The sequence below is a fragment of the Lynx rufus genome, unplaced genomic scaffold (genome assembly GCF_022079265.1).
Source record: "Lynx rufus isolate CCGP_SWC_20201006 ecotype Redwood Valley unplaced genomic scaffold, mLynRuf1.p SCAF_11, whole genome shotgun sequence".
NCBI lineage: Eukaryota > Metazoa > Chordata > Mammalia > Carnivora > Felidae > Lynx > Lynx rufus.
Genome location: NW_025814825.1, coordinates 10,989,647 through 11,011,601, shown reverse-complemented (window position 1 = coordinate 11,011,601; position 21,955 = coordinate 10,989,647). Strand labels below are relative to the sequence as shown.

The window sequence follows — 21,955 nt, the reverse complement described above, 5'->3', positions numbered from 1 at the left end:
TGTCTCCCCAGGACAGACCTCTGGGAGTGAAGCAGGGGCTCTGCCTTTGCTGGACCCTGCACCGCTGAGCGAGAGTCAAAACGCGAGCTGGATTTCCCCAAACTGGAGCTGGACTCCCCTCTCGACCCTTACCCCTCCCCTTAGCCCTCCTCTCTCATAACACCTTTGTGTGGTGTGTGTGTGTGTGTGTGTGTGTGTGTGTGTGTGTGTGTGTGTGTGATGTTAAAGGAGAGTATTGGATGGGGAGAGAGGTGTTAAGGTTTTCTTGTCATTATCTTTTTTCCGAGGAGTTCTTGGGCTGAGAGAAAAATTTTAGGGTTTCTAAATTGAATGTTTATAGATAGATCAAGGGAGTGCCAGATCAAAGATGACACAACTGAGCAATATCTGGGTTGCAGACAGTGGTAAACTGCCCTCAACACTAAAGAGAGGCCAGAGGACGGTTGTGTTTCCTTGACTCAACACTTGATGTCTGCAGATGTCATAACATTTTTTGTTAGCTATCTGGCCTTGTATGTTGAGGGTGGTCATATTCACTTTATGGATGAAAAATTGAAGGCATCGGAAGAAGTAGTAAGTTTTTAGCATTAAAAGGAATAACCAAGTGGCATTATGCCAAAATTAAGACTCCATGGGGCATTGGAATTTCTCCCTAAATGTTTGATGGCTGTTGCTTCTTCCAGCAGTCAGTCATTACACAGACAAGGGAATCCAGATCTTTCATGGGCTCACCGTGGTAAGGAAAATGCTGTTCATGGAACTATCTTTCCTCCCAGGTCAAACTTCAACCGAAGAGAAAGATTCATTCTGTCATTGCCTTCAACACCATTCTACCCCCATTCTGCACATAATTTGTATTCTTGTTATACTTGCTTTAATAAGCATAACCAGATTGTTCTTTTGAGATAGATTCCTAAACTTTCAACCTTTCTCACGGATTGATTCATTCAAATTTATACTTCAGCCAGGATATAGGTATACAGAGATGAATAAAAATTGCCTCTTGCCCAGGAAGAACACACATTCTGGGTTGGCAAGCAGAGCAAATGAACACTACAGTGTTTTCAGTGCTACAGTCAGATAAATATGTTAGTTGGAGGAAATTTAAAATGTGGCTTTTAAAATAAATCTTATCTTAGGGGCGCCTGGGTGGCTCAGTCGGTTAAGCGGCCAACTTCGGCTCAGGTCATGATCTCGCGGTCCGTGAGTTCGAGCCCTGCATCGGGCTCTGTGCTGACAGCTCAGAGCCTGGAGCCTGTTTTGGATTCTGTGTCTCCCTCTCTCTGACCCTCCCCTGTTCATGCTTTGTCTCTGTCTCAAAAATAAATAAACGTTAAAAAAATTTTTTTTAAAAATAAAATAAATGTTATCTTCAAAAACGGACTCTTTTCAATGTTTAAAAAAACCTAATTATTAATACCTTGTCAAAAACAATCTCCTAGGACTTAGATGAAAAGAATGTTGGGAGAGTTTGACTCATAACTTAATCTCTGTAAAGAACAAAAAAGAAAGAACATTTGAAAAAGAAGAACAAAGGGGAAAAGATTATCGTGAAATAGCAATATCCTGGCATTTGTCAGTTCACTGAAATGACTATCTTTAAAAAGTATTGAGGCGCCCCTGGGTGGCTCAGTCCTATAAGCAGCCAACCTTGTCTCAGGTCATGATCTGGCCATTCATGAGTTCAAGCTCTGCTTAGGGCTCTGTGGTGACAGTTCAGAGCCTGGAGCCTGCTTTGTATTCTGTGTCTCCCTCTCTCTCTCTGCCTCTACCCTGCTCGCACTCTGTATCTCTTAAAATTTTTTTAAAATAATAAAAATAAAAACTATTGAAATGGGGACCTGGGTGCCTCAGTCTGTTAAACATCTGACTCTTGATTTTGGCTCGTCTCACAGACATGATCTCATGGTTCTGATCTCAAAGTCATGATCTCAAGGTTTGTGAGTTCAAGCTCTGCATAGGGCTCTACACTGACAGTGTGGCGCCTGCTTGGGATTTTCTCTCTCTCCCTCTCCTTCTGCCCCCTCCCCCATGAGCTTGCCTTCTCTCTCTCTCTCTCTCTCTCTCTCTCTCTTTCTCTCAAAATAAATAAACATTAAAAAAATTTTAGGTATTGAAATGGGAAAATCACACAAAGATGTAGAAAAATATCCATGGTAACACTCATTCTCTTCATTCCGTAAATGTTAGTTGAACCTATACTATGTGCCAGGCACTGTTCTAAATCTAGGGAAGCAGCAGTGAGCAAAATGAAACCTCTGTCCTTGTGAAGCTTGCATTCCATCATGGAGTGGGGTTGGGGCCGAAAATGAAGAAGTCAAATAACCAAAATATATATAGTGCATCAGATGGTCATAGTCAGAGGGAGTGGGAGAAAAACAGGCAAGGGGACAGGAAGTGATGAGGAAAGCTGCAATTTAAAAAATTTTTTTAACGTTTATTTATTTATTTATTTATTTTAAATTTTTTTTTTCAACGTTTATTTATTTTTGGGACAGAGAGAGACAGAGCATGAACGGGGTAGGGGCAGAGAGAGAGGGAGACACGGAGACACAGAATCGGAAACAGGCTCCAGGCTCTGAGCCATCAGCCCAGAGCCTGACGCGGGGCTCGAACTCACGGACCGCGAGATCGTGACCTGGCTGAAGTCGGACGCTTAACCGACTGCGCCACCCAGGTGCCCCAACGTTTATTTATTTTTGAGACAGAGAGAGAGAGAGCATGAACAGGGGAGGGTCAGAGAGAGAGACACACAGAATCTGAAACAGGCTCCAGGCTCTGAACTGTCAGCCCAGAGCCCGACGCGGGGCTCAAACTCACGGACCGCGAGATCGTGACCTGAGCCAAAGTCGGCCGCTTAACCGACTGAACCACCCTGGCGCCCCAAAGCTGCAATTTTAAATACAGCAGTAAGCTCATAGAGTAGGTCCGAAAAAGATAAGGGAGGGAGCTGGGGCGGGGGGGGGGGGGGGCGGGATTTTATGTGTAGGAAAGAACAAATGCAAAGGTCCTGAAGGTGGGATTGTTTTTGTGGAAATACAATAGTTTTCACTGTGTTTCACAACAGGAAGACATTGGAAACTCTATGTGCCTGTCAGAAAAAAAGTATAGATCACTCCCATTGGCCAAGTCTGGGATAATTTTGAATTTGGAAAAGAGATTTTCTCTGGAAAAACAAATTTGGGAGACATCAGCATGTAGATGATATTTACAGCCACTCTGGTATCTGAGTCTTAACATCTCACTGAACAACATCAGTCAATCTGATCCTATCCAAAAGGTGTCTGGGGGCGCCTGGGTGGCTCAGTCAGTTAAGTGTCTGACTCTTGGTTTAGGCTCAGGCCATGATCTCATGGTTTCATGAGTTCAAGCTCCGAGTCAAGCTCTGTGCGGACAGCACAGATCCTGCTTGGAATTCTCTCTCCCTCCCTCTTTCTCTGCCTCTCCCTTGCTCATGCTGTTTCTGTCTCTCTCAAAAATTAAATAAACTTAAAAATATATATATTTAAAAAAAGAAAGAAAAGGGGTCTGATTTGATATTTTCATAGAAACTGAAAGGTTGAACAATACATGAGGAACTAGACAGTAATATGAAATGTCTACTCAAGGAGAAGAAAAGGAAGTGAAATTCTTTCCAGAACTCATTATCCAGGAATAAATGTTTAAGCAGTTTCCCACTTTCCTTACAGCTACCTCACCTTATTCTTCCTTAATAACAAAGCAAGAATTCCTGTCTTATTCCAATCATCTCTCTAGAAAAGAGATTTATTTACACATATGTGGGTCCTGGAACTGTGTTGATTTAACTTCCTAAAGATATAACTAATTTCGTCTTAGCTGCCCTGCTTACTAATTTACCTTAGGCAGTGCCCTAGGGAAAAAAAAAATAGATATACTCTCCTCAAACACACATGCATATACACAGATACACATGCATCCCACACACAGTTTCTACCCTAAAGAAAATAATTTTGGGGCGCCTGGGTGGCTCAGTTGGTTAAGCGTCCGACTTCAACTCAGGTCAGGATCTCGCAGAACGTTGAGTTTGAGCCCCGCGTCGGGCTCTGGGCTGATGCCTCAGAGCCTGGAACCTGCTTCCGATTCTGTGTCTCCCTCTCTCTCTGCCCCTCCCCCGTTCATGCTCTGTCTCTCTCTGTCTCAAAAATAAATAAACGTTAAAAAAAATTAAAAAAAATAATCTTGATTCTCAAAAGTTTTTTAATTTGACAATACTGGAAAAAGACAATCTCTTCAACAAACGGTGTTGGGAAAACTGGACAACCACATGTAAAAGAGTGAAACTGGACCACTTTCTTATACCGTACATGAAAATTGGGGTGCCTGGGTGGCTCAGTTGTTTAAACATCTAACTTCAGCTCAGGTCACGATCTCCTGGTTTGTGAGTTTGAGCCCCGCATTGGGCTCTGTGCTGACAGCTCAGAGCCTGGAGCCTGCTTCAGATTCTGTGCTTCCCCCTCTCTCTGCCCCTCCCCTGCTCACGCTCTGTGTCTCTCTGTCTCTCAATAATAAATAAACTTTAAAAAATTACTTAAAAATTTTTAAAAAAAGAAAAAAGAAAAGAAACTCAAAATGAATTAAGGATTTAAATGTGAGTCTTGAAACCATAACAACCCTAGAAGAGGCCAAAGGTAGTAATTTCTCTGACATTGGCTATAGCAACATTTTCTAAGATATGACTCCTGAGGCAAGAAAAGAAAAGGAATAATAAACTATTGGGGCTACATCAAAATAAAAAGCTTCTGTACAGCAAAAAAACAAAAAACAAAAAACAAAACAATCAACAGAATTAAAAGACAAGCTACTAAGTGGAAGAAGATATTTGCAAATGACATATCCAATAAAGGGGTATGTATCCAATATATGTAAAGAACTGATACAACTCAACACCAAAAAACAAATAATCCACCTAATAAATGGGCAAAGTTCACGAATAGACATTTCACCAAAAAAGATACACAGCCAACAGACACAAAAAGATGCTGGTTCATTTGGTAGAGCACACAACTTCTTTTTTGTTTTGTTTTAATGTTTTTGAAAACATCTTTTTTTACATTTAAAATTTATTTTATTTTATTTATTTTTGGGGGAGGGAAGAGGCAGAGAGACGAGAGAGAGAATCCTAAGCTGTCTCCACGCTGTCAGTGCAGAGCTTAATGTGGAGCTTAATCTCACTAACCGAACCATGAGATCATGACCTGAGCTGAAATCAAGAGTGGGACACTTAACTCACTGAGCCACCCAGGTGCCCAGAGCATATGACTCCTGATCTCAGGGTCTTGAGTCAAGTCCATGTTAAATGTGGAGCCTACTTAAAAAAAAAAAAAAAGAAAAAGATGTTCAATAGCACATCATCTGGGAAATGCAAATCAAAAGCACAATGAGATATCATCTCACATCTGTCAGAATGGCTAAAATCAAAACACACAAGAAACAACAAGGGTTGGCAAGAATGTAGAGAAAAAGGAAGCCTCTTGTGCTGTTGGTGGGAATGTAAACTGGTGCAGCTACTGTGGACAACAGTATGGAGGTTCTTCAAAAAATTAAAAAAAGAATTATCATATGATCCAGTAATTCCACCACTGGATATTTACCCAAAGAATATGAAACATGAATTTGAAAAGATACATGCATCCCTATGGTTATTACAGCATTCTTACAATAGGCAAATTATGGAAACAGTCTAAGTGTCCACTAATAGATGAATGGATAAAGAAGAGGTCTCTCTCTCTCTCTCTCTCTCTCTCTCTCTCTCTCTCTCTCACACACACACACACACACACACACACACACATACATGCATATACACAGGGAATATTACTCAGCCATAAAAAAGAACAAAATCTTGCCACTTGCAGCAATATAGATGGATCTAGAGAGTATAATACCAAGAGAAAGAAGTCAGAGAAATAGAAATACCATATGACTTCACTCTTATGTGGAATTTAAGAAACAAAACAAATGAGCAAAAGGGAAAAAGAGGGACAGAGAGAGAAACCAAGAAACAGACTCTGAACTATAGAGAACAAACTGATGATTACCAGAGGGGAAGTGGGTGGGGGATGGGTAAAAGAGGTGAAGGGGATTAAGTGTACACTTACAGCACTGAATAATGTATAAAATTGTTGAATCACTTTATTGTACATCTGAAACTAATACAACACTGTATGTTAACGATACTGGAATTAAAATAAAACAAAAAATAATAAAATCAAAATTTGGCAACACTGTTCTAGTATTGGTGAGGAATCCTGGTAGTATAAATGGCTAAGAAGACAAAGTATTTTCTATATGGAGCTCAGGGATGGATGGATGGATAGATAGATAGATAGATAGATAGATAGATAGATAGATGATGTAATGTAGGTAGGGGAGAGCTAATTGTCCCTTGGTGATCTAGCACAGCACATTTGCATGATCCTGGGAGATAGGAGGGGAGGCTGGGCAAGATAAATCTGCAGTAGTAGCTTAGCACTGAAAAAGAACTATGCTGTCAATTCTGCCAGGAGTTCAAGAGAGCAAGAAAAACTTAGAGCAAAAAAGACCCAAGCGAATTACTCGAGAATTTGCACTGAGCAAGTTTGCAGGAATTGGCATTTACTGGTCAATTTAATGGCAGACACAGAACTAAAATCTTTTTCTTACTCAAGTTTTTAAACTGAATTCAACAATTGTCAAGAATACACATGGTATGGGGCGCCTGGGTGGCTCATTTGGTTAAGCATCCCACTCTTGATTTCAGCTCAGGTCATGATCTCACTATTTGTGGGTTTGAACTCCATGTAGGGCTCCATGCTGACAGTGTGGAGCCTGCCCGGGATTCTCTCTCTCCTTCTCCCTCTGTCTCTGTCCCTCCCCTGCTCACGTTGTCTCTCAAGAATAAATAAATTTTTTAAAAAAATTTTTAAAAAGAATACACAGGGTACATAGAACACATAGTAGGTGCAAACCAAAAGACACCTCCATGGGGGAGGCAGAAGAAAGGAAATCAAAGTAGTAGAAAGAAGGAGAAGAAAATTGGGATTGCCAGAATTGTTTTGGAAGGAACTAGAATTACCATGTCTTCACAGTGATTGTAAAGCATGAAGATATATTCTAGTTATAATGAAGAAACAAGATCTTTTGTATTATAGACAACTTCCAAAAGGACCCAACCCCCAATGGAGAACTGTCTGCATGTGGTCAGGTGAGCCTGTTTTGGTGCAAGCTCCTTCCCTACTTCTTATGACAAGATTGTAGCCATTTGCTACATTTATGTCTTGTCCAGCAACTTCCGGCAACTTCATTGGTAACCTTTTCAACCCACTAATTTAATTCTTCTTTTGACCTCTCCCAAACTCCCTGGAAACACCCTCACTTGGCCTTTACATCCCCCTCATCCCTTTCTCTACTGCTTGCAAGCAGCAGAATTCTCTCAGACTCAGCCAGCTTCAAAATCTTAGGCCCTAAATCTGCCTGAAGTCTTTATTGCTCCTCAACAATCCCTGTTTGTGGAGATTTTTAGCCTCTTTCTGCCATGGAACTTGTTCTAAGCCTTCATTTTTTCCTCACCTCCAAAGCTGCCCATAGCTCAGGCTGTCAAGTAAGGGCTTCAAGCAATAGATTTCTTACCTTTCCTACCCTTCCTCCGCAGTACTATTTCCTTCCTTAGCTGAAGTTTCTTGCCTTGTTATATGACTGTTCTTTAACTTCTCCCCCTTGAGCCCATAGTGTCCATGCTACTTTATTTAAGCTTTTTTTTTTTTTTTTTTACTGTTTTTGAAGAGCCCTTCTCTTAGTATCTCCAGTTCGTCTTCAATGCTCCATCTTCTCTGCTGTCTGGAGGTATTTTTTCTTCCCTAGGTAGGATTCACACCCAGCACAGAACCCAATATGGGGTTTGAACTCACGACTCTGAGATTAAGACCTGAGCTGAGATCGAGAGTTGGAGGACTAACCAACTGAGCCACCCAGGCGCCCCAGAGTCTTTATGCGTATCATGCCTAGGTCACCCCTTTGCCTGATCTTGTTCTCCCATTTAACTTAAGTTCCATTTCTCTCCTTGACAAATGGTATTTCTTGCCTTTTCTTGTTCCTATAACACCTATTTATTCCTGAGTCCATTGACCCACTCCTGAGGTTACATTCACAACACAGTTTCGTTCTCCTTCCTGTCCACGCTTAATTTTGAAATTCCTCCATCCTGGAATTATGTAACACATGCAGTCCATCCTTGTTCTTCTCTTACACATCCAGCCAAAATACTTCACCATCTTCTCTCTCTTTTTCAGAGTTCTCTTGGCACTCACTGCAAGCACTTTAGGACCCGCAGAACACTTCCAAAGCTGGATCTCTAGCACAGAATGCTTTGCTCTGTGAACTCCAGCCCATTATCTCTCACCTCTGAAGCCATATGCAATGTTCCTGATCTACTTTCCTTTCATTTTCACCTGAAACATGCTGGGACCTGCTCCACTCTGATGTTTCTCTGTGTCACACGAGATGACCTCTACTTATTAGGTATTTGAAAAGCAATTGACTGAATTATTTCTGGACATTTTCTTCCTCCTCACTGAAGATTCGTTCAAAGCTGACTTAATTACCCTGTGAGTCTCTCCTAACAAACTTATTTTGTCTGGCTTTGTGAATAGAAGGGATGGAATGGTTGGAACAGATACAGGTCTGCCTGGAATGTCATCCCTTCTGTTCTGTCTCTCCTTCCTCTATATTGCTCTTATTCTTGTCAGCCTGGCAAACTTATCCTATCCCTCAAAACCCACCTCGCAGAGCTCCTTGAAGCCTCACGTAATGACCCAGGCAGAATTAGGAGTACTGCCGCTCCCCTGACACTGCTTCTGTAGCATTTCCACATCAAGCACTTCTCACACACTCTAACCAGTTACCAAGTTGTACACCCTTCAAAGGGCTTATCTTTCATTTTATATTCCCAGTGCTTAGCTCAGGACTTGGCACATAGCAAATAACAAATAGCTCAAGAAATTTTTGTTAAATGCCTCCCTGGGGTCCTATCTAAACTCTAAGGCTGCAATCGCGCAATTCTGTTGGCACAACTGAGACTAACTTCTTGATAAACTTCACAGTGTCACCATACCTTAAACATGACAGTAAAAGACCTATACTAGGCCCACACAAAGCAGGATCTCTGTGGGTCCCTTTCCCATCGCCTCCCCTTATATATAAGAAGCACTTCAAAAATATTTGTCTTTGCCTTGAAGATCTGCAAGGTCCTTACCATCTCTAGAATTCTATTATTTAAAATCCAGGAGGGGCACCTGGGTGGCTCAGTCAGTTAAACGTCTGACTCTTTCTATTTTATTTTATTTTATTTTTTAATATATTTTTGAGAGAGAGAGACAGACAGAACACAAACGGGGGAGGCACAGAGAGAAAGGAAGACACAGAATTCAAAGCAGGCTCCAGGCTCTGAGCTGTCAGCACAGAGCCCAATGAAGGGTTTGAACTCATGAGAGCCATGAGATCATAACCTGAGCAGAAGTCAGAGGCTTAACCAACTGAACTACCCAGGCGCCCCAAGCGACCAACTCTTGATTTTGGCTCACATCATGATCTCACAGTTTGTGAGTTCAAGCCTCATGTCAGTCTCTGTATGACTGTGTGGAGCCTGCTTTGGATTCTCTCTCTCTCTCTCTCTCTCTCTCTCCTTTCTCTGCTCCTCCCCTACATGTGTGCATGCTCTCTCTCTCTCTCTCAAAATAAATAAACTAAAAATAAAATTAAAATTAAAAAATTTTTAAAAATCCAGGGGTGCCTGGGTGGCTCAGTCGGTTAAGTGTCCGACTGACTCTTAATTTTGGCTCAGGTCGTGATCTCACAGTTTGTGGGATCAATCCCTGACTCGGGAATCCCATCTGTGATTCTCTCTCCCTCTCTCTCTGCCCCTTCCCTTCTTGCACTCTCTCTTTCTCAAAGTAAATAAATAAACATTAAAACAAAATAAAACAAAATAAAATCCACTGACAACTCAGTTCCTTTAGAAAACTGTTCTTGAACAACTCCACCAAATGTAGATAGCCTCTGAATTACCATCCCTCTTCAGCATTCATGAAGAATAGTGTTGAACTTTATTAAGTATGTAAATATGTAACTGTTCATTAGTATTACATATGTCAATATTTTATTTCCCCAATTGCCTGAAGGCTTCAGGGCGACACTCATACTTTCTTTTGTATCTTATCTTTCCATAGGACTTCATACTATAATACCCTCAATAAATATTGCTGACAGACCAAATATTGACTGACAGAAGCAATTGGATAATATCTCCAAAGTGTTTTTATCTTCTGGGACGAAAACAGTAAGTAAATCCATCAGTGTTATTACTGCTCAAGTGTGTGAATAGTAATTGCTACTGTTGATCGAGGACCATCTTTACAACATTACACTCTGTTCTCTAAATAAATACGGCTTAACTTGCAACTTAAGTGCCCCAAACTTCCAAGTTTATCTTTCTAATGTTAAGTCCATTTTTGAGGTCCAGATTATTTCAACCTAGACCCTTTGTAGACCTTTTAAACTCAACATTTCCAAAGCTATATTTATTACTCTTTTTTCTTGCATTCTAATCACTGTAAGATTATTTTGTCTTTATTTTTATTTATTTTTAATTTTAAAAAGTTTTATTTATTTTTTTTGAGAGAGAGAGAGCATGAGTGGGGAAGAGGCAGAGAGAGAGAGAGAGAGAGAGAGAGAGAGAGAGAGAGAGAGAGAGAATTCCAAGCAGGCTCCACACTGTCAGAGCAGAATCGTGAGATGATGACCTGAGCTGAAATCAAGGGTCGGTTGCTCAACCAACTGAGCAACCCAAGTGCTCATATTTATTTTTAATTTTATTCCAGCATAATTAACATACAGTGCTTTATTAGTTTCAGGTGTACAATATAATGCTTCAGTAATTCCATGCTACTCAGTGCTCATCATCCAATACTGTATTATTCTTTTGTTAAAAAATTTTTAATGCTTATTTGTTTTTGAGAGAGAGAGACAGAGACAGAGAGAGAGAGGCAGCGTGAGTGGGGGAGGGGCGGAGAGAGAGGGAGACACAGAATCTGAAGCAGGCTCCAGGCTCTGAGCTACAGCACAGAGCCCGACGTGGGGCTCTAACTCCTGAACCACAGGATCATGACTTGAGCTGAAGTCGGACACTTAACAGACTGAGCCACCCAGGTGCCCCTTATACTGTATTATTCTTAAAACACTCTTTTCCATTGGCTTCTATAACTCTTGTTTTACCCTCTACATCTTTAGCTACTTCCTAGTCTCCTTTGCCAGTCTTTGATTCTCTATCTAGACATTAAGTGTTCTAGTTACTCAAGGCTGAATTCTAGGTTCTCACTTTCTCCTTAACCTTGATTTACTAATGTTACATCTTTAGCCCAGGCTGCTTCTTATATATTCAACTCTTTAGTATCTCTTCTTGGGTGTCTCTAAGGCCTCTGCATACTCAATATGGCCCAACCAAGTAACTCATCCTTTCCTCTGTCCTTCCACTTTGCTCTAAACCAACAGTAAACTGATTCTCTTCTAGTGATCCCTGCCTCGGTGGTGAATCCATAAAATTATGTTAACAGGAAACTAGGAATTATCCTTGACATCTTCCTCTCCCCATTGCCTTATTGAATCCCTTGCCAAGTCTCATCCATTTTATCACTTCAGAGTCCATTTATCCATTTCCCTCCATTTCTGTGGCCTTTACTCTAGACTAAGTGCCACATCTTGCAATAGTCTACTCATATCTGCTTTTGTCTCTGTTACATTATCCAAGCTATGGGCAAGGATCTTTTTTAAAATGTACACCTGACCATGTCAACCGTGTTGCTTTTAGGATAATGACAAGACCTCCACAGTGACTACAAGGCTTCTAGTGGCTATAAGATTTTATATGTATATGTTTTATTATTTATTTTTGAGAGAGAGAGCCTGAGTGGTGGAGGTACACAGAGAGAGGGGGACAGAGGATCTGAAGTGGGCTCTGTGCTAACAGCAGAGAGCCCAGTGAGGGATTCGAACTCATGAACTATGAGATCATGACCTGAGCCAAAGTTGGACACTCAACCAACTCAGCCACCCAGGCGCCCCTAGATTTGACCTACTTCTCTATTTCATCTTATATCACACGCTTCCTAGTTCTTCCTACTCTAGTCACAGTGGTTTTCTTCTATAGTTGCAAACCAATAATTTTGTTCTTATGAACCAGTTAATTTCATTTGCAGACAAGTTTCATTGTAGGCTGGACAAACACTTTGACACTTCTCCAGTCTAGCAGCTCCCTCTATTGTCTCATACATTTGTCAGCATAGGTGACCTGCCTGATCCCTGGAAGGCATTTGAATTCTTGACCCTTAAAGGACATAGTGTAGTAATGTATTTGAGGTTGTGATCAGACCTTTGAAAACACCAGCTCTCCTACCAGAGGCTCTGTTTCCTTTTTGTGGAATGCTTTTTCTTACGCCTTTCCTCAGTTAAGCCCATGTCATCCTCCACTTCTGAGTTTAAGCATCACTTCCTTCCTCAAAGAAGCCTTCTCTAAACTTATTTAGGTCAATGGGGCACCTGTGTGGTTCAGTGGCTTGAGTGTCTGACTTTGGCTCAGGTCATGATCTTGCAGTTTATGAGTTGGAGCCACACATCAGGCTCGTTGCTGTCAGCCTGTGGGGGCAAAGCCCTCTTCAGTTTCTCTGTCCCTTTCTCTCTCTGCCCCTCCCCTTCTTGCATTCTCTCAAAGATAAATATTTTTAAAAAAAAGTAAATTGTTTTAGGTCAAATTACTTTTTTATGGTTTTATATCACCAGGTACTAAACCTCCTCTCAAACATACTAATCTCAGTTTGAATTTTACATGAATTGCTGTGATTATTTGATTAAGATCTGTCTTTCCCACTGGAGTATAAGCTCCCTGAAGGACATGGGCCAAGCTTTTTTCTTTGTTTTTAAGGTTTTATTTTTGTATTAAAATGTTTTTAATGTTTATTTATTTTTGAGAGAGAGAGAGAGAGAGAGAGCGAGCATGAACAGGGGAAGGGCGTCAGCATAGAGTCCAATGCAGAGCTCAAACTCACGAGCTGTGAGATCATGACCAGAGCCAAAGTTGGACGTCTAACGGACTGAGTGCCCCAGGTGCCCCATTAAGGTTTTATTTTGAAGTAATTTCCACATCCAACATAGGGCTCGAACTTATAACCCTGAGATCAAGACGGACCATGTTTTTATCAACTATTGTATCTCTGATGCCTACCATCTGCACAAGAAATATCTATTGAATGAATGAAAGAATAAATTAGGTCAGTTCTGTAAACAACTTCTAGTTCATTGCTATATCTAATTGTAACTACATTGACATAATACAATTCCTCTTCTGCAATATTCTTTCTCCTACAACTGCCTGGAAAACTCTTACTCATTTTTCAAGGCTCAGCTCAAGTCTCTTTTCCTAATCTCCTCACTCTTCCCATAGAATTGGTCTCTCCCCTCTTTCTGCCTTATAGTACTCCATGCATACTCCTAATATAAAATAGGTAATTGACAAATTGTGCTCACTTTTTGTAGCTGCTTTCTCTCTTACAAAAGACTTTGTAGAAATGTTGTCTTATTAATTTGTATATCTTGGTCATCTAACATAATGCCTGGAACACAGTAGGTAGACAGTGGATGTGTGTTGACTATAGATCAATGAATGAATCTAGATTGAATATAGATCTATTCTGTAGGTCTAGGGGTGTACACACTCAGGAAGTGAGAGGAATATAGCACCTAATATGTGCTGAGCACTGCAGTAGCTCTTATGCCTCAATGATCTCATGTGATATTTGCATCACATGGAGGGGATCACTCACATTTTACAGATTAGAAACTGATACTCGGATATTTAGTGAGTCCTTAATTAAGACCATTATCTAAGTAGAGAACATTCAATGCTTTGGTTCTTTCTTATTCTACTGTGTTGTTAGAAATTAATGTGCAGCAACTATACTTAAATTTAAAAAATTAATGTGAAGATTTGATGGGCTTCAGAAAAAGACTTGACTCGAAAAATGTCAGTTTTGGGGCACCTGGGTGGCTCAGTTGGTTAAGCGTCCAACTTCAGCTTAGGTCATGATCTCACGGTTCATGAGTGTGAGCCCTGCGTCGGGCTCTGTGCTGACATCTCAGAGCCTGGAGCCTTCTTTGGATTCTGTGTCTCCCTCTCTCTCTGCCGCTCCCCACTCGTAGTCTGCCTCTCTCTCTCTCTCAAAAATAAATAAAACATTTAAAAAATTAAAAAAAAGAAAAATGTTGGTTTTCATTTTTTCAAATACCAGATTATTAAAACCAAAATAAAAGAGAAATCTGAAGCAATTTCCTAAAATTTCTGCTCTCCTTATTAGCTTTGACCTTATGTTCACAAACTTTTCTCAACTTCACATTAGCCATGGAAATCTGATGTCACAACTTCAGAATATCTAATATTATTTCTAGAGTTGAGCAGCACCTGGCCGGCTCAGTTGGTAGAGCATGTGACTCTTGATCTCAGGGTCATAAGTTCAAGCCCCACATTGGGCATGGAGCCTACTTAATTACAAAGAAAAAGAGTTGAAAATATTAAGAATTATGTTCATCTCATGCAATTTCTTAATATCTAATTACCATAGATCAAAAATATAACCCAAGTATGCTTTAGAAAATATCCAAACCATAAAAAAAGTGTATAATGAAAAGTAAAAGGTACAGGTCTCCTAAGTTTCATCAGTCCCATCCCCCAGAGGTAATCACTGCTAGACAGTGTCTTGTGTATCATTTCAGAAATAGTTATGGCATTTCTTCTGATATACTAAAATACGCTATATGCATATAAAAGAAAACAAAGATGTCCAATTTCATGTGACATTGCATAACATCTAAAACATTTTGGGAATTCCTGGGTGGCTCAGTTGGTTAAGCCTCCAACTCTTGATTTTGGCTCAGGTCATGACCTCATGCTTTGTGAGATATCATGCTTTGTGAACCCCTACATTGGACTCCACCTTAACAGCAAGGAGCCTGTTTAGGATTCTCTCTCTCCCTCTCTCTTTCTGCCCCTCTCCCACTTATGTGTGTGCATGTGCATGTGCTGTCTCTCTCAAAATAAATAAATAAATATTTTTAAATATTTAAAATTTTGTTTGTGGATAAATTCAACACTGAAGGAGCAAAGGTCTCCAGGCACCTGGGTGACTCAGTCAGTTGAGCGACCTACTCTTCATACTGGTTGAGGTCATAACCCCGGGGTCATGGAATCAAGCCCAGCGTTAGGCTCCTCTTGGATTCTGTTTCAGATTCTCTGTCCCTCTCCCTCTTACCCTAGTGTATGCATACTCTCTCTCCCTCTCTCCCTCTCTCAAAAATAAGTAAATAAATAAAGGAGCAAAGGTCTTGTGTTAGACATAGGATAAAATATATATGCCCCAAAGTTATTGAAATTAGTTAGGCATCTGTGATACATTCCTGACAGATACAAGTAAATGAAAGTCTGCAGTCTAAAAGACTCTTTAACAGAAGACTTGCAGATAGCTAAGGTCCATGACAATGTTTATTAAAATGGCACTGCAGGGCATCTGGGTGGTTCAGTCCGTTAAGCATCCCACTCTTGATTTCAGCTCCTGTCATGATTTCACAGTTCCAGCCCTGCAATGGGCTCTGTGCTGACAGAGCCCTTGTGGAGCCTGCTTCAGATTCTCTCTCCCTTTCTCTCTGCCCCTCCCCCACTCAAAAATAAATACATAAACATTTAAAAATTGGCACTCCAATTTCTCCCTATTTCACATAACACGGTGGTGCATGTGGGGATGGGAAAGTTTTCAAAGAAGGCTTTTCAGGTAGTTATTGTTATATATGGTCTACATGGTATTCATATATTGTCATATTAAAAAAAAAAAAAAGCTTTGTCAAAACCTTGTCCTTTGCAGGAGATGCCTGGCTGGCTCAGTCAGTAGAGCATGCTACTCTGGATCTAGGGGTCATGAGTTCAAGCCCCTCTTAGAGGGTAGAACTTAAAAACAAAACAAATTTTGTTTTGGTATTTTGTATGTTATCACTCAAATGCTGCATTATACATACAGTGTTTATTTGAAAATTATTTTGGCTTGGGTGCCTGGGTGGCTCAGTTGGTTGAGTGTCCGACTTTGGCTCAGGTCATGATCTCATGTCTTGTGCTGAGACAAGCACATCGGGCTCTGTGCTGACAGCTCAGAGCCTGGAGCCTACTTTGGATTCTGTGTCTCCCTCTCTCTCTGCTCCTCTCCTGCTCGCACTTTTTCTTTCTCTGTCTCTCAAAAGTAAATAAACATTAAAAAAAATATTTTGGCTTTTTTTTTTTTGCTGTTGTTTTTGTATTTCATCTTTTTTTTAGACTGAATTAATTAACTAATTAATTTAGAGGGCACAAGTGAACAAGGAGTAGAGACAAAGGGAGAGAGAGAAGCAGAGCTCACCCAGTGGGGCTCATGTTCACCTGAAGCAGGGCTGGAACTCACAAACCGTGAGATCATGACCTGAGCCAAAGTCAGATGCTTAACCGACTGAGCCACCCAGGCACCCAGTTGTTTTTTTTTTTTGTTTTTTGTTTTTGTCTTTGTGTTTTGTTTTTTGTTTTTGTGCTAACATTTCTAACCTTTCTGTGTCTTAAGCCAATTCCTCTTTCTGTCTTCCTTATTTTGTTAGTGATACCATCAAGTCTGTTAATCACTCTAGCAAAAAAGTTTGCAGCAGCTTTGGCTTTTCCTCCATCAATTTCCTTTTAGGTCGCTATGTTTTTATGCTCCTATCAGCCCTCTTTTTTAGTTAATTAATTTTTTGAGAGAGAGAGAGAGAGAGCACAAGTGGGGGAGAGACAGAGAGAAACTCCCAAGCAGGCTCCTGGATGTCAGTTCAGAGCCTGATATGGGGCTCGAGCCCACTGATCTCATGAATTGTGAGATTGTGACGAAATCAAGAGTCAGACACTTAACCAAGTGAATCACCCAGGCCCTCTTGCCTGGATTGTTGCAAAAGCTTCCCAACTGGCTTCTTTATTAAGGATCTGTCAGTATCTCCCTTCCCAAACATTCTATTCATCTCTTCCAGATTAACTTTTCTAAAATCGAGCTGTCATCAGCTTCTTATTATCCATTGAACTAAGTCTAAACTCTTTAGCCAAAGATTAAACCAGTTCATGATATAGCCTTGACCTACTTCTCTAACATTATTGGTCAGTAGTCTGCCACACAAGTGTTGGGCCATCATGGAGAGGGAATCAAGGATCGACAAACTGGACTATTCCTTGTTTCTTGAACAAGTTCAGTTTTCTTATTCTGTGTGTGTGTATGTATATATATGTTTGCCTTAGTCCATGCTTAGCCATGTCAAAGGACAGTTTCATTATCTCCTTCCCTGATGATCACTAGCAAATATGATCTTTCTCCTGCATCCCCACTTTTATTTGTATTATATGTATTTTACTATTAGGTTCACATTCATTCCATGAAATAATACATTCTCTGAGGAAGTGGATTGATTTTTCCCTACTTTTTTAGCCTCTGGCTACTAGTTGCTAGATATTCTAAAAGTGAAAGACAGAGAGCAAAGATTGGTCTTTGGCATGCCTGGCTGTCTCAGTTAGTAGAGTGCACAACTCTTGATCTTGGAGTAGTGAGTTCGAGCTCCATGTTGGATGTGGAGATTACTTAAAAATAAAATCTTTAAAAAAATGATAAAAGACTGAGCCTGGGTGACTCAGTCAGTTAAGTGTCTGACTGTTGATATTGGCTCAGGTCATGATCTCATGGTCCTGAAATTGAGCCCTGTATTGGGCTCTACACTGAGCACGGAGCCTGCTTGGGATTCTCTTTCTCCCCCTCTCTCTGCCCCTCCCTGATTGGCACATGCTCGCTCTCTCTCTCTCTCTCTCTCTCTCAAAATAAATACATAAACTTTAAAAAAAAAAGAAAAAAAGAAAAGCTTGGTCTTTAAGTAGATCCACCATCATGTATCACCTATTCAGTGTCAAAGGACATACCCAATTAATGAAACAGATAAGTCCTAACGTCATTTGAGCTTACATTCTAGTGGAGGGAAACTGATATAGAAACATTTTATATATAACATAAATCTTGTATATAATATATATGGAAAGCTGATAAATGCTGTGGAAAATATTAAATTAAAAAAATTAATGTTTATTTATTTTTTTTTTAATTTTTTTTTTCAACGTTTATTTATTTTTGGGAGAGAGAGAGCATGAACGGGGGAGGGGCAGAGAGAGAGGGAGACACAGAATCGGAAACAGGCTCCAGGCTCTGAGCCATCAGCCCAGAGCCTGACGCGGGGCTCGAACTCCCGACCGCGAGATCGTGACCTGGCTGAAGTCGGACGCTTAACCGACTGCGCCACCCAGGCGCCCCTGTTTATTTATTTTTGAAAGAGAGAGAGAGAGAGAGAGAGAATGTGAGTGGGGGAGAGGCAGAGAGAAAGGGAGTCACAGAATCCTAAGCCGGCCCCAGGCTCTAAGTTATCAGCACAGAACCTGACGTGGGGCTCAAACCCATGAACTTTGAGATCATGACCTGAGCCCAATTTGGATGCTTAACTGATTGAGCCACCCAGGTGCCCTTTATTAATCTTTTTTAATGTTTATTTATTTTTGAGAGAAAGAGAGAGTGAGTAGGGGAGGGGCAGATAGAGAGGGGGAGACACAAAATCTGAAGCAGGTTCCAGGCTCCAAGCTGTTAGCACAAAGCCTGATGCGGGGCTCGAACTCATGGACTGTGAGATCATGATCTGAGCCAAAGTTGAACACTCAACCAACTGAGCCACCCAGGCACCCCTGTGGAAAATATTTAAATTAGAGTCACATACCCTACTGACTGAACCAGCCAGGTGCCCCAGAAAATTTTATTTCACTTTTTAATCTATTTCCAAAGATTATTATTATTATTATTTTAAAGTTTACTTATTTTGAGAGAGATAGAGCGGGAGCAGGGCAGGTATAGAGAGGGAGGGAGAGAGAGAACCCCAAGTAGGCTCTGTTAAAGGGGACTTGACCTCACAAATCATGAGATCATGACTTGAGCCAAAATTAAGGGTCAGACACTTAACAAACTGAGCCACCCAAGCACCCCTAGCATGAGACTTTTGATCTCGGGGATCATGAGTTTAAGCCCCATGATGGGTGTACAGTTTACCTAAAAATATATAATATAATATAATATAATATAATATAATATAATATAATAATAAAAATATAATAAAACTGTGAGGTTGGGTAAGATCTAGAGTGAGTGTGATTATTGAAGAGACCCGCTGACTGAGCCCTGGGACACTATAACATCTGTAGGTTAGGTAGTTTAGTAGTAACCGGTTGCATAGATGGAGAAGAAATAATTGGATGTTAGGGTGTCTGGCTGACTCACTCTGAAGAGCATGTGACTCTTGGTCTCGGGGTTGTGAGTTTGAGCCCCACATTTGGTGTAGAGATAAATAAATAAATAAATAAATAAATAAATAAAGGATGTTGAAATCACTAGACTTGTCAGTTATCATTTATATCAACTTTCCATCCTTCATCTGGATTGAGTTTTGGAGTTGGGAGCCATTAAATGATAAGCTGAACCTGTAAGGTACATCTCATTGAAAATGGAAACGGAAGAGAAGAGATGTACCAGTATAGCCTACAGGCCTGGGGGAGAAATCCACATTAGCACTAGGAATTGGGGCAGTTTTGCTAGTTAAGTAATTTCTCCTTTGTTGTTACATTAAAAAAAATGTAAGGAGCTTTCTCTTTGTATTTTTTTATTGTGTAAAATACACTTCATTTAAAATTTACAATTTTAACCATTTAAAAAAAATTTTTTTAATGTTTATTTATTTTTGACAGAGAGAGAGAGAGACAGAGCCTGAGCGGGGGAGGGGGGGGCAGAAAGAGAGAGGGAGACAGAATCCAAAGCAGGCTCCACGCGCTGAGCTGTCAGCACAGAGCCCGACACGGGGCTCGACTCACAGACCATGAGATCACATCCTGAGACAAAGTCGGTTGTTCAACCAACTGAGCCACCCAGGCGCCCCTTAACCATTTTTAATTGTACAATTCAGTAGCATTAATTACATTTACAGTGCAACCATTCCATTTGGGGAGCTTTAGTTTCTACACATTAGACATGTAACATATAAATAATGATATTATTATATAGGTCTGTATTTTCTGGCAGAAACTGAAAATTGGGAACCTGGAGGAAAATAAATTATAAATCTGGACTCATTACTAGTGACTACATGTGTCTAGAAAGACCTTGCAGAAGCATATCCATAGAAAGAGAAAGAGGAGACCGGTGCCAATAATGAGAAAGGTTGGAATAACTATTGAAGAAAGTTCTAATATCGTTTCTGAAAGAGACAAAACAAGTTCAGAACAACTTTGGTCATAAAGAATAGGAATGAATTTTGCCCAGCCTGGAAGTGATGAGGGGCTTACAGTAAGAGAATAGTGCCCTTCACCTGGGTGGCTCAGCAGGTTAAGCGCCCGACTTCAGCCCAGGTCCTGATCGCAAGCCCCCCGCGTCGGGCTCTGTGCTGCTCCGAGCCTGCTTCGGATTCTGTATCTCCCTCTCTCTCTGCCCCTCCCCTACTCGTATTCTTTCTCTCCCTGTCAAAATAGACATTAAAAAATCTGTAAAAAAAGAGAGAGAGAGAGAAATAGTGCCCCTAAGGAGTAGTTAAGTAGAAGTCTTGGAGTACGGTGCGGGCGCAGAGAAGCAACTGGAAAGTTCCTAAGATTTTATGGCAGAGACTGGGCTGGTGGGGAGCAGAGTTCGGTTAAGCAGAGGCATAGATTCAGAAACGCTGGACAAGCATAGTAATTGTGTAATTTGTAGGGCCCCAAAGAAAGAGCAATCTGCTTTAGCAATATTTCTTTGACAGAGGTGATGGGGTGGAGTGGAAGCTTAATAGGTGGTTAGGGAGAGTAGAAACCGAGGTTCAGTGGGAAGCTCTGAGAAGGCAGAACTGATTTGGCGGGAGATGGTGCAATTTCAGAGGTTCCTGGAAAGAGCAGTGAGGAACCAAAGGTTGTTTCTGGAAAGGATTCATCTGAGCTAGGGCAATTACAAGTCAATGGACGGGGAGAGCTTTCTGAGGTGGGTTTTGGTGGGACCTTCTCCCTGGCCACGCTTTCCTTCTTCCATCAGAACAGAAGAGGCCTGGTAAGCGAGGCCGGGAGGAGGGTCTTGGGTGATGCTGTACGGGGGAGGTGGCGAGCGTGGGTGACTCCCACTCGTGGCGCGAGCCCAGGCCCCGCCCCTGGTGTACGCCATCAGCCCGCGCCGCGCCGCTTGGTGTTATTCCGTCCCGCCCGCGCGGCGGTCGGTGCTCTGTCACCGCCCGCTCTGGTCATGTCTCCAGCCAGTGGCTTGTAAATTGGCGACCCGACTTCCCGTCGCGGCCCTGGTCCTGATGGCGGCGGCGGCGGCCCTGGCAGCGGCCGATCCCCCTCCCGCGATGCCGCAAGCGGCGGGAGCCGGAGGGCCCACCGCCCGCCGGGACTTCTACTGGCTGCGCTCCTTTCTGGCCGGAGGTGGGTGTCAGCGAGAGGAGCCGGCGCGCTCGGGTGGCAGGGCGGGATCCTGGGCAGATCCGGTGTTTGCGGCCGCGATGACATTCTTGGACTCTGGCTGCTTCAGTGCCCGGTCGGTTGTTTGCACTGACCTGTTGTAACTCTTTCTGATAACCACTTGACTAGTGACAACAGGATCCTGGGGAAGAAGGGCCTCGAGCGGTCTGGGAGCGGCTGGGGATGTGGACGGCCCGAACCAAGCACCCATTCTTCCGGGTGGGAAAGTAGGGGAAAGAGTGGAGTGCCAGGGTTTCAGTGAGACATGTTGGGCACCCTTTTCTTTTGCAAAGACCATAAATGACCCATTGTAGAGTTGGATTTTGC

General features: G+C 41.6%; 1 protein-coding gene across 1 annotated transcript in view; it reads left to right on the top strand.

Moving 5' to 3' along the window:
* The first annotated feature begins 21,387 nt into the window (after window positions 1-21,387).
* Window positions 21,388-21,955, top strand: part of SLC25A16 (solute carrier family 25 member 16) — a 50,724-nt gene continuing 50,156 nt past the window's right edge. The window contains exon 1 of the mRNA XM_047072860.1: window positions 21,388-21,592. Coding sequence (XP_046928816.1) covers window positions 21,472-21,592 — 121 coding nt within the window. The 5' untranslated portion in view covers window positions 21,388-21,471. The remainder of the gene's footprint in view (window positions 21,593-21,955) is intronic.